This window comes from Bubalus bubalis, chromosome 5, assembly GCF_019923935.1.
Source record: "Bubalus bubalis isolate 160015118507 breed Murrah chromosome 5, NDDB_SH_1, whole genome shotgun sequence".
NCBI classification, from domain to species: Eukaryota; Metazoa; Chordata; class Mammalia; order Artiodactyla; family Bovidae; genus Bubalus; species Bubalus bubalis.
In genome coordinates this window covers 33,831,390-33,843,720 of record NC_059161.1, presented here as the reverse complement: position 1 = coordinate 33,843,720, position 12,331 = coordinate 33,831,390, and the positions used below count along the sequence as shown (strand labels likewise).

General features: G+C 51.3%; 1 protein-coding gene across 3 annotated transcripts in view; it reads left to right on the top strand.

Moving 5' to 3' along the window:
- CHD5 (chromodomain helicase DNA binding protein 5) overlaps nucleotides 1–12,331 on the top strand; it is a 71,057-nt gene that overhangs the window by 48,777 nt on the left and 9,949 nt on the right. For all 3 annotated transcript variants that reach the window (XM_044942909.2, XM_044942908.2, XM_044942907.2), the window contains exons 24-33: nucleotides 157–267; nucleotides 543–715; nucleotides 1,188–1,362; nucleotides 1,791–1,883; nucleotides 2,092–2,180; nucleotides 2,507–2,640; nucleotides 3,058–3,202; nucleotides 3,563–3,722; nucleotides 5,947–6,026; nucleotides 6,275–6,407. In XM_044942909.2, coding sequence (XP_044798844.1) covers nucleotides 157–267; nucleotides 543–715; nucleotides 1,188–1,362; nucleotides 1,791–1,883; nucleotides 2,092–2,180; nucleotides 2,507–2,640; nucleotides 3,058–3,202; nucleotides 3,563–3,722; nucleotides 5,947–6,026; nucleotides 6,275–6,407 — 1,293 coding nt within the window. The remainder of the gene's footprint in view (nucleotides 1–156; nucleotides 268–542; nucleotides 716–1,187; nucleotides 1,363–1,790; nucleotides 1,884–2,091; nucleotides 2,181–2,506; nucleotides 2,641–3,057; nucleotides 3,203–3,562; nucleotides 3,723–5,946; nucleotides 6,027–6,274; nucleotides 6,408–12,331) is intronic.

The following is a 12,331-nucleotide window of genomic DNA, read 5'->3' as shown; positions in this document are numbered from 1 at the left end:
GGGTAGCCCTGCTTGAGACACTCCCCTCCCAGGGCACCCCCAGTTCCCAGTCCCTCCTCCTCCTGCTCCCCACTCCTGGCCAGGATGGGCAGGGCCAGGGTGGCATCTCTGGTGCTACCCCCCAGCCCTGCAGCTCCCCATCCCCCTGTCCTACAGGCATGATGTCTCAGGGCCAGAGACCAGCCACGCCCATCCCTGATGTCCAGTCCTCCAAAGGGGGAGCCTTGGCCGCCAGCGCCAAGAAAAAGCATGGCAGCACTCCGCCAGGTAGGGCCCTCCCAGCCCAGCCCCTGTACCCTGGACGGCTGTTCCCGGAAGGAAGTGGGCCCCCAAACCCATTTTGTCAGGTTCCCTTGCCTGCTCCCCTTGGGTGCCTGCGGACCTGAGATGGAGGGGCCAAGGGGCTGTAACAGTACAGGTTCCTCTCTATGGTCACTTACTCTTCAGCTGCAGCCCCTGGCGGGGACTGGGAAGCACCATTGTCTGGAACCTGCTCTGGTTGGGGGGGGGGTCCCCTGACTCTGCATCCTGGCTGCCCCCAGGTGATAACAAGGACGTGGAGGATAGCAGTGTGATCCACTATGACGATGCGGCCATCTCCAAGCTGCTGGACCGGAACCAGGATGCCACGGACGACACGGAGCTCCAGAACATGAATGAATACCTGAGCTCCTTCAAGGTGGCGCAGTACGTGGTGCGCGAGGAGGATGGCGTGGTAAGCCCCGCCCCTCCGCGGCCTCGCCCTCACCCCATTACAAGTTCTCCATTTAAGAAACTCTGGCTCCTGGGTCTCTCCTGAGTGGCTCCTCTCCCTACCTCTCAACTTCCACCGCCCTACGCGCAGACCATGGGTGCTAATTATTCTAAGTGCCACTTTTCCTTTTGAAACTGGGAGCTTCCTAAGGGCAGGGGTGGCGCTTATTCAATTCTGTATCTCAGTGCCTGGCACAAGGCCAGGGCATACTTGTGGCATGAATGAATGGTTGCGTGAATTACTGAGACAGGAGCCTGAAGAGGAAGGCCAGCTGGGGCTGGGGTGGTCGGGGAGGGCTACCTGGAGTAGGCAGGCTTTCCAGTTCTCCTTGAGCCGCTAGAGGGTGAGCCGAGGTAGAGGCAGTGAGGCCTCCGCGGGGGCGGAGATGCCCGCCGGCCCCGCCCTCACCGCATCCGCGGCCCCGCGCCCCCAGGAGGAGGTGGAACGGGAGATCATCAAGCAGGAGGAGAACGTGGACCCCGACTACTGGGAGAAGCTGCTGCGGCACCACTACGAGCAGCAGCAGGAGGACCTGGCCCGCAACCTGGGCAAGGGCAAGCGCATCCGCAAGCAGGTCAACTACAACGACGCCTCCCAGGAGGACCAGGGTGCGTGTCTGGTGGGCAGGATCCTGCTGGCCGGGAGGACATCCCTGTGGCAGGAATTCCCGGGGCGGGAGAGAGTGGGAGCCGTGTGGAGTGGCTGAGCGGGGAGATGGTTGGAAGGCTTCTTGGAGAAGTGGGGCAGGTAGCTGGTGTGGGGTGTTGGGTTTTGCGGGGAACGAGATGGGTAGTGACTCAGTGACTTCACTGCTAGTGGTTTTAGTCAAGCCTCAGTTTCTCTATCTGTTAAATAGGGCCATTGATGGTATAAGGCCTGAGAATGTAGTGTGAGGTTGTAAGCGTGTTAAGGGAGCTGATAGGAAGTGCACGGTGGCTGTTTTCATCATCACTGTTATTGGGCTGGGTGTGAGGGGCCCCGGCGGGCTTCTGCTTAAACAGCCCACTCTGTGCCCCTCTTCCTGACCCCCCGACAGAGTGGCAGGACGAGCTCTCAGACAACCAGTCTGAATATTCCATTGGCTCTGAGGATGAGGACGAGGACTTTGAGGAAAGGCCGGAAGGGCAGAGTGAGTCAGGGCTGGTGACTCTGGGCTGGGGCCAGGCTGTGTGTTGGGGAGCTGATGATCAGGTTGGGGGTCCCGGGGGCATTGGAACCAGCATCCATCCTTTGGAGTAGGCCCCAAAGGGTCATGCTGTCTGGGGCATGTTGGGGGGTGGGGTGGGTCAGGACATCTCAGGCCCCTCTGAGGGCTTGTGGCGGGGCTGCTCCCCCAGGTGGACGGCGACAATCCAGGAGGCAGCTGAAGAGCGACAGGGACAAGCCTCTGCCCCCTCTTCTTGCCCGGGTCGGCGGCAACATTGAGGTGGGGCCCGCCTGCACCCCCACTTTCCCACTTCTCTTTCCTGGAATTTATCTCATCTTTCAGAGCAAAGAGCTTACCCTTGCTGCCCCCCCGGGGTGCGGAGGAGGGACAGGAGGGTTAGGGTTACACTGGGTCACATGCCAAGTGGAGGTGGGGGGCGGGGACAGACCCTTGGTCTTGGCTGTGCCCCTTTGGGTCCTGCCCCAGGTGGAGGCCCCCCCGTCTCCCCCTGCTTCCCCCCTGCTCCCCCGTCTCCTCCCCTCCCTGTGTCTTTCCCCTCAACTCTGAATTCCCTGCTCCCCCACCCCGCTGCCCGCCTTGCCCAGGTGCTAGGCTTCAACGCCCGCCAGCGGAAGGCCTTTTTGAACGCCATCATGCGCTGGGGCATGCCCCCCCAGGATGCCTTCAACTCCCACTGGCTGGTGCGGGACCTTCGTGGGAAGAGCGAGAAGGAGTTTAGGTAAAGGGGCCGAGGTGGTGGCCCAGGGTGTGGCCGCCCACCTGGAGTGGGCAGGCTCCTCTGGACGGTCCAACACAGTGGGCGGTGTTACTGCCAGGCTGGGGGCGGCCAGAGAACTCACTGCTGTCTGATGTGTGGTAGCTGAAGTCCAGGCCTGGGCAGGGTTCCTGTGTAGAGAACGTGACCAGTCACCTCTGCCAGGGCAGCTGGTGTTAACAGAAGCACAGAGGATCTGGGTTCTCCAGGGGAAGGGCTGTCCCAGGAGGGTCCCCTGCCCAGGGCCCCTTCTGTTCTTCTCTGGGGCTTGACCCAGCAGGCCTGGTTGGGAGGCAGGTGATGGGTGACAATTCCAGCCAGGAGGTCCCCCGGGGTCCTGCCGGCCCCCCACTCCCTGAGCCCCAGTCCCCCCCACCCCAGAGCCTATGTGTCCCTCTTCATGCGGCACCTGTGTGAGCCGGGGGCTGACGGCGCGGAGACCTTTGCGGACGGCGTGCCCCGTGAGGGCCTCTCCAGGCAGCACGTGCTCACGCGCATTGGGGTCATGTCACTAGTTAGGAAGAAGGTGGGTGAGTAGCCTTTACTGGGCTTTTCCTGGTGGTCGCCCATGGCCTGGGTGTGCCCCAGGGGGGGTCAGCGGGCAGAGAGCAAGCGCTTGGCTGTCCAGGGTCTGAGTCAGCTTAGAGGGATGGACCCAGAATGCATCTCTGGGTGGGGAAATGGGCGGTGGTGGGGAGGGGACTGGAGGCCAGGATGACACGTGGGGATGGGTGGGGGAAGGGCCTGGCATGGGGGTCTGCGGTCAGCCTTGGGTGGAGTCAGCAGCCACCCCAAGCCAGGGACACCCCCAGTCCTGCCGGCCACCCTGAGGCCCTCACATATGAGCTGTGACCACCTCCCTCCTGCCTCGCTCCCACCTGCCCAGGTTCAGGAATTTGAGCACGTCAACGGGAAGTACAGCACCCCGGATCTGATCCCTGAGGGGCCCGAGGGCAAGAAGCCGGGCGAAGTCATCTCCTCGGATCCCAACACACCAGTGCCCGCCAGCCCTGCCCACCTCCTGCCTGGCCCTCTGGGCCTGCCAGGTCTGGACTCCAATGAGGAGGGGCGGGCACCCAGGTCATGGCAGGTGGCGAGGCCCCAGGAGACCCCATGTCCTCCTCACACCTCACCTCCACAAAGCTTCTAGCTGAAGAAGTATCACTCCCCTAAGAGATTTTCTTTTTAATGACAGCTTTGAAATGTAGTTCACACACCACAATATTCAGTCTTTGCGTGCGTGCTAAGTCACTTCAGTCGTGTCTGACTGTTTGCGGCCCTATGAACTGTAACCTGCCAGGCTTCTCTGTCCATGGGATTCTTTAGACAAGAATACTGGAGGTTGCCATTTCCTTCTCCAGGGGATCTTCCCAACCCAGGGATTGAACCTGCGTCTCTTATGTCTCCTGCATGGGCAGGCGGGTTCTTTACCACTAGCGCCACCTGGGAAGCCAAAAGCCTTTAAAAGTATATTAGCCAGTTGTTTCTAGCATATCCATAGGATTGTGCAACCATTGCCTCTGATTCCAGGGTGTTTTCGTTAACCCCCAAAGAAACACATGCTCATTAGTAGTGACACCCCATTCCTTCTCCTCATGTCTGTCCCTGGCAACCACTGATCTTTCTGTCTCTATGGGTTTGCCTATTGCGGACATTTCATGTAAATGAAGTGCACCATGTGGCCTTTTGTGCCCAGCTTTCACTAGCATGTGATGTATTCCAGATTCATCCAGGTTTTAGGGTATCAGCACTTCATTCCTTTTTGTAGCTGAATAATATTTGATTCCATTGTTTGGATCCACCACATTTCGTATATCCATTCATCAGGTGATGGATTTTGGGTTGTTTCTACCTTTGGCTATTGTGAATAATGTGGTGAGTAACATTGCTTTGAACTTTTGTGTTCAGTTGGAAATAGGTGTTTTCATTTCTCTTGGGTGTATAGGTAGGAATAGAATCGCTGGGTCATCTGGTATAACATTTTGAGGAACTGCCAAACTTTTTCACAGTGACTACACCATTTTATATTCTACCAGCTGCATATGAGGTTCCAATTTCTCCACCTCCTGGCCAGCACTTATCTAACTTTTTGCTTATAGCCATCTCAGTGAGTGTGAAGGGGGAGTCTCATTGTGGTGTTTTATGTACTTACTTATTTTTGGCTGTGCTGGGTCTTCGTTGCTGCTTGGGCTCTTCTCTAGTTGCAACGTGCAGGCTTCTCACTGCAGTGGCTTCTCCTGTTGTGGAGCACGGTTTCTCGGGCTTCAGTGGTTGCATCATGTGAACTCAGTAGTTGCGGCTCTCGGGCTCTAGAGCACAGGCTCAGTAGTTGTGGCACACAGGCTTAGCTGCTCCGATGTATGTGGCATCTTCCCAGACCAGGGATCGAACCTGTGTCTCCTGCATTGGCAGACAGATTCTTTACCACTGAGCCACCAGTGAAGCCTGGTGGATTTGATTTCCATCTCTGGTGGCTGAAGATGTTGAGAATCTTTTCATGTGCTTCTGAGCTTTTTGTGCATCTTCTTTGGAGAAACGTCATTTCACATCCTTTGCCCTTCCTTAATGGGTTATTTGTCTCTGAGTGTCTTTTTGGTGATCTGTGTGTTTATCTGGGTAAAACATCTTCTTCCCTGTTGTACCCCTCAGGCCTGGGGCATCCTGCCTGTCCCTGGTGACAGGTGAGGCCCTGAGAGCCTCAGCGCCTCTGAGGACATCCTGCTCCTGGGCACAGGTGCCCTCTGGAGGTGAACATGCCTAGTTTTCTTCCTGGCCATCTCCTGGAGGAGATGGAGAAGGCCCAGCCCTCCCTGGAGCAGCTTAGCCCATGAGCTCTGTTTTCTCATCTGGGATATGAAGTTGGGTAGTGACCACCTCCCAGGGCTCCTCAGAGCATGTGGGCCACTGGCCCTTGGCAGTGACTCAGCGTGGAAGACGCAGGTGGCCAGCCAGCCAGCCTGAAAGCCAGGACCACAGCTGGGCCATGCGGGCTCCCAGTGGGGCCTCCACCCACCTCACCTACTGCTTCCAGATGAGAGGCCCCCACAGCCTGTAGTTCTGTTCTGTTGGCCCCTGGCTTTGACCTCACTGGGCCCGGGGTCCTCTAAGACTCCCCACATTGCAGGCCTGGCCCGGGCTCTTTGGCTTCCCTGGTTCACCTGTCCTTCTGCAGGTGCCTGGCCCAGGTTCCTCTCTGACTCCCCATTTCCTGCCCTTCTCCCTCCTCCCACCCCAGCCCACCTGTCTCACCCTTCTCCCTTGTTCTTTCAGACAAAATGGAAGCCCCACTAAGCTACATGGATGAGAAGGAGGTGGGGGTGCAGAAGCCAAAGAAGCCCCCAGAAATCCAGGTAAAGAAGATGCCAGTGTCTGGGCCCCTGTGGGTGTGGGGTGGGGGCTGGGTCCAGGGACCTTCTCAGGTTTTGCCCTTGGCAGCTGTAAGCCAGGCCTCCCTCCCGGCTCCAACTTTGAGGCCCCAGGACTGGAGCATAGTTGAGAGCAAGCACTGGGAACCAGAGAGTGGGTTCTAAGCCCAGGGCCCCTTCCCTGGCTCCTATTGAGGTCCAGGCCCTGTAGCTCCTGAGTCTCTCCTCCCTAGGCCCTGCCAACTGCCCTGGACAGAGTGGAGGGAGAGGACAAGCAGGAGAGCTCCGATGGCAAGGAGAGGGCCCGAGAGGAGCGACTGGAGGAGATGGAGAAGGCCCAGCCCTCCCCGGAGCAGCTGCCGAAAGGTGCGGGCTCCCACCCTGATGGAGTGTGGGGCCTGTCTCTCCCTGGCTGGGTGGAGGCCATGCACTGCTGGGTCCTAGTGCCGCAGGGTCCAGGATGAGGCGAGAGCCAGGGGCTCAGCTCTCTGGGCTCAGTTCTTTGCATGTGGGCTTTTCCTGCTGTACACATTGGAGGTTATTGGGCTACATCTTATTAGTGATTAAAAAAAACCCCACTATTTGGCTACACCAGGTCTTCGTTGCAGCTTGTGGGATCTTTAGTTGAGGCATGCGAGCTCTAAGTTGCGGTATGTAGGATCTGTTCCCTGACCAGCGATTGAACCTAGGGCCCCTGCATTGGGAGCGTGGAGTCTTAGCCACTGGATTTCCAGGGAAATCCCTGTTAGTGAGTTCTGAATCAATCACATTGTAGTCTGAACACATGTGTCTGTATGATACTGAAACCTTTTCTTGCTTCATGTGGTCAGATTTTGTAAATGCTCATGTGTGCTTGAAAAGAATATCTATTCTTTTATTGCTGGATGTAAGGTTCTAAATATGTGCACCAGATCAGGGATCCCCAAACTCCAGGACCTAATGCCTCATGATCTGAGATGGAGCCTATGTGATAATAATAGAAATAAAGTGAACAGTAAACGTAATGCTCTTGAATCATCCCCTGGGTCCATGGAAAAATATGCTTCCATGAAACTGGTCCCTGGTGCCAAAAAGACTGGGGACTGCTGCATTAGATCGTTGCATTGTTCAGATTTTTTATATCCTTACTCATTTTTGGTTTGCTTTGATCAGTCAAGTCTGAGAGGCTTATGTTAAAATCTCTGTGATTGTGGGTTAGTCTCTGTTCTCCCAAGGCCAGATTTGGCTTTAGTGTGGGATTGGGTTGTTAGGTGCATATTGGTTCAGGTTTTTTCTGATTTTCTGGTGAAGTGTTTATTTATTCTGTAATAACCTTCTTATTCCTCCTGATTCTTTTTGCTTTAAGGTTTATTTAGGCTTAAATGGATTGAGCTTACTTTTGGGTTTTCCTGGTGGCTTAGATAGTAAAGAGTCTGTCTGCCATGCAGGAGACCCAGGTTTGATCCCTGGGTCAGGAAAGATCCCCTGGAGAAGGGAATGGCTACCCACTCCAGTATTCTTGCCTGGAGAATCCCATGGACAGAGGAGCCTGGCGGTCTACTGTCTACAGGGTTGCAAAGAGTCAAACATGATTGAGCAACTAACGCTTTCGTTTTCTTTCACTGAGCATAGTGTTTTCAAGGTTCATCTGTGTTGTAGCATGTATTGGAACTTCATTCCTTTTTGTTGAGTATATTCTACCCTGTGGATACACATTTTATTTTTCCATTCATCAGTTGATGGGTTTTGGGGTTATTTCTGCTTTTTGGCTATTATGAAGAATGTTGCTGTGAACATCCATGTATACGTATTTGTGTGGATAGGCTTCAGTTCTCCTGGGTATATACCTAGGAGTGGAATTGTTGGATCGCTTGGTAACTCTCATATTTGGGGGACCTACCGGATTGCTTGCTGCAGTGGCTACACCACTTTACATTCCCACCCACAGTGCCTAGGGTTCATTTCTCCATATCTTTGTCAACACTTGTTATTATCTCTCTTTTGGATTTTAGCCATCCTAGTGGGTGAAAAGTCATAGCTCAAGTGGTTTTGATTTGCATTTCCCTTGTGTGTAAAGATGTTGAGTATCTTTTCAAATGTCATTGGCCATTTTTATATCTTTGTTGGAGAAATGTCTTTTCAGATCCTTTGTCCATTTTTCCATTGGGTTATTTATCTTTTTGTTATTGAGTTATAAGGGTACTTTATAATACATGTTCCATATCAGACACATGATTTGCAGGTATTTTCTTACATTTCTTAAGTTTTATTTGTATAATTGAGTTTTAGGTTTACCTTTTGTAAATAATATATGGTGGGAACTTATTTTAAATCTAATCACAGAATCTCTATGTTTTAGTCAGCAATTTACTCTCTTTACATTTATTGTAATAGCTAGCTATCTGGATGAATTTCTGTTCTTATTTTGTGCTTTATATCACCCTGGCCTTTTCTTTTTTTTTTCTCTTAACATCTTTTGGATTGATCAGAATTTCTTTCTATTTCCCCCTTTCTTCTCAACTCCTTTGGAAAGTTTGCAGTCAATTCTATTTTGTATTCTTAAATTTTTAACATGTTGCCTCCTGAATATTATAAGGACTATAGGCAACTTCATCTCCCACGTGCTGTTACTTATTTCTAAACTATAATCCTTATTTAGATTTTCCCACCCTCTTAACAATTTTGTGTTTTCTAGTATGTTCACTGTTGCTTTGTTCAATGTCCTTCTTCCCAAAATATACCCTTCAATGGTGCTTTCAACAAATTTCTGTGGACGGCAAATTTCTCTCATTGTATGTTATTTTTCCTTTATATCTTATCGTATTTTTCTTGAATAATAATTAGCAAAATTCAAGGTGGGTTAGGAGTTTTCCCTCAGCACTTTGAAGATGTGATTTCTTTTGTATTCTGACTTCCATTGTGCTGAGAAGGCTGCTCTCAGGGTTATTGCTGCTCCTTTGTAAGAAACTTGCCTTTCCTATCTTTCCTAACATGGTAAGACCATTTTTAAGACTTTATCTTAGTCTTTGGTCTTGAATGGTTTTACTACAATGAAATTTTTACTTATCCTGCTTGTGACTGACTGTGATTCTTAAAGTTGAGTATTGTGTCTTCTATTGATTATGGGCAAATTCTCAGTCATTCCCTCCTTGAATGTTATCTTTCCTCCCATTAAGTTTATTTTCTTCTGGAATTCCTTTTACTCATTTATTCATTCATTATCCAACAAATATGTTTTGAACACCCACTATGTGTTGGGAGCTGTCCCAGGCACTGGGGACATAGACAGTGAACCAAAGCCAAAGCCTTCGCATAGAATTTGTATTGTACTGGGGGACCCAGGTGATCAGCAATAGACACAAGTAGATCTTGTTTAACAAAAGGCTCCAAATTCAACAAAGAAATGAAAGCAGGTACAAGATTTGTTTCTCTGCAAGGCTTTTTGAATCACCCTCAGATCTAGCTTCAGTTTTTACTTTCTTCATACAGCTGTTTTTAACCTATTTGTACTATTTTCTATGGTTGTGCAGTGAACTATTACACATTTAGCAGCATGAAATGACACCCATGTGTTAGCTCATGGTTGCATGGGTCAGAAGTCTGTGGTGGTGTGACTGGATTCTCTGCCAGGGGACTTGCAAGATTGAAGTCAAGGCATTGACTGCACTGAGTTCTCCTCTGGAGGCCTGGGGGAAAATCTACTTCCGTGGTCATTCTTGTTGGCTAAATTCAGCTCCTTGGGGTTGGAGGACTGAAGCCCTCTTCCCTTGCTGGCTCTCAGCGGGGCCCCGTTCTCAGCATCTAGAAACTGCCTACGTTTCTTGCCATGGGGCTTATTCCGTCTTCAAGCCAACAGTGGTACACCAATCCCCACCATGCTTCAGATCTCTGATGTCCTTTTCTGTGACCATTCAGAGAAAACCCTGCTTTTAAGGGGCTGGTGTGATGAGGTCATGCCCACCTGGATCAGATCAGATCAGATCAGTTGCTCAGTCATGTCCGACTCTTTGCGACCCCATGAATCACAGCACGCCAGGCCTCCCTGTCCATCACCAACTCCTGGAGTTCACTCAGACTCACGTCCATCGAGTCAGTGATGCCATCCAGCCATCTCATCCTCTGTCGTCCCCTTCTCCTCCTGCCCCCAATCCCTCCCAGCATCAGAGTCTTTTCCAATGAGTCAACTCTTCACATGAGGTGGCCAAAGTACTGGAGTTTCAGCTTTCGCATCATTCTTTCCAAAGAAATCCCAGGGCTGATCTCTTTCAGAATGGACTGGTTGGATCTCCTTGCAGTCCAAGGGACTCTCAAGAGTCTTCTCCAACACCATAATTCAAAAGCATCAATTCTTCGGTGCTCAGCCTTCTTCACACATCCAACTCTCACATCCATACATGACCACTGGAAAAACCATAGCCTTGACTAGACGGACCTTTGTTGGCAAAGTAATGTCTCTGCTTTAGAATATGCTATCTAGGTTGGTCATAACTTTCCTTCCAAGGAGTAAGCGTCTTTTAATTTCATGGCTGCAGTCACATCTGGAGTGATTTTGGAGCCCAGAAAAATAAAGTCTGACACTGTTTCCACTGTTTCCCCATCTATTTCCCATGAAGTGGTGGGACTGGATGCCATGATCTTCGTTTTCTGAATGTTGAGCTTTAAGCCAACTTTTTCACTCTCCACTTTCACTTTCATCAAGAGGCTTTTGAGTTCCTCTTCACTTTCTGCCGTAAGGGTGGTGTCATCTGCATATCTGAGGTTATTGATATTTTTCCCGGCAATCTTGATTCCAGCTTGTGTTATAATCTCTGTCTTTTAAGGTCACCAGAAGGCCCTGGCATCCCACTCCAGTACTCTTGCCTGGAAACTCCCACGGACGGAGGAGCTTGGTAGGCTGCAGTCCATGGGGTCGCTAAGAGTTGGATATGACTGAGCGACTTCTCTTTCACTTTTCACTTTCATGCATTGGAGAAGGAAATGGCACCCCACTCCAGTGTTCTTGCCTGGAGAATCCCAGGGACGGTGGAGCCTGGTGGGCTGCCGTCTATGGGGTCGCACAGAGTCGGACACGACTGAAGCGACTTAGCAGCAGCAGCAGTGCCTTGTCACATGACTTGCTCGGGAGAGTAGAATCCATCACATTCACAGTTCCAAGGATTATATACAAGGCTTGTACTCCAGGGGCAGGAAGTGTGGGAGGACACCTTAAAAATATGCAGTAAAATGTCTAATATATTAGCGATTGTGTATTTCATTTCTAGAGTTTTTAATCTAGCTTTTTCTGCTTCCTTTTTTTTGGACTTGTCTTTTCCTATGTATTCTCTTCCTTCTCTGTCTGGCTGATGGATATTGTTTTCTTTTTTAACAATTCTTATTTATTTAATTTATTTCTTTTTTGGTTGCACTGGGTCTTCGTTGCTGCACACGGGCTTTCTCTAGTTGTAGCAAGCGGGGGGTTCTCTTCATTGTGGTGGATGGGTTTCCCATTGCAGTGGCTTCCCTTGCTGCAGAGTACAGGCTCTAGGGCTCGAAGGCTCTAGTGGTTGTGGCTTGTGGGCTCTAGAACACGGGCTCAGTAGTTGTGGCCCATGGGCTTTAGTTGTTCTGCAGCGTGTGGATTCTTCCCAGACCAGGGATCGAACCTGTGTCTCCCGCATTGCCAGGTGGATTCTTATCCACTGTACCACAGGGAAGTCTGGGTATTGTTTTCTGAGTTTCATTGGGGTACATCTTCATCAGGGATTGTTTTATCCTTGAGAAGCCATGTCACTTGGGTAGCAGGAATGTCCCCCTTTCTGTTTCCAGAACTCCGGGGCCTCGTGGTCTGACTGGTGGCCTGGCTGGTCTGGGGCCAGCCTTATGGCACAATGCAGATTCTACAGCCTGCACACCTGTGTGTTGGGTTTGGCTCCTCACTGGAGACTTTCTGACCCTGGACTCCACATGGGAGCCAGGCCTCCACAACTTGGCCATGAGCTGGTGGATGACACTTTTCCTCCTTTGCAGAGGCATAGTGGTTGAAGAGTGTTAGTTTTTGTATTTAATTCCAGTTTTCTGCATCTTTGGGGCCTTGCCCTTCCTGTTCAGTGTAGAGACACAGCTGGAGTCCCCCAGGCCTCTTTCTGGTGTCCACTCACCCCCAACCCAGGACCCCAGTGCATGCGTCTTGAGCTTTTAGTTTCCCTTCGTTTATAGAAAGTGAAAGTGTTAGTCGCTCAGTTGTGTCTGACTCTCTGCAACCTTATAGACTGTAGCCCGCCAGGCTCCTCTGTCCATGGAATTCTCTAGGCAAGAATACTGCAGTGGGTTGC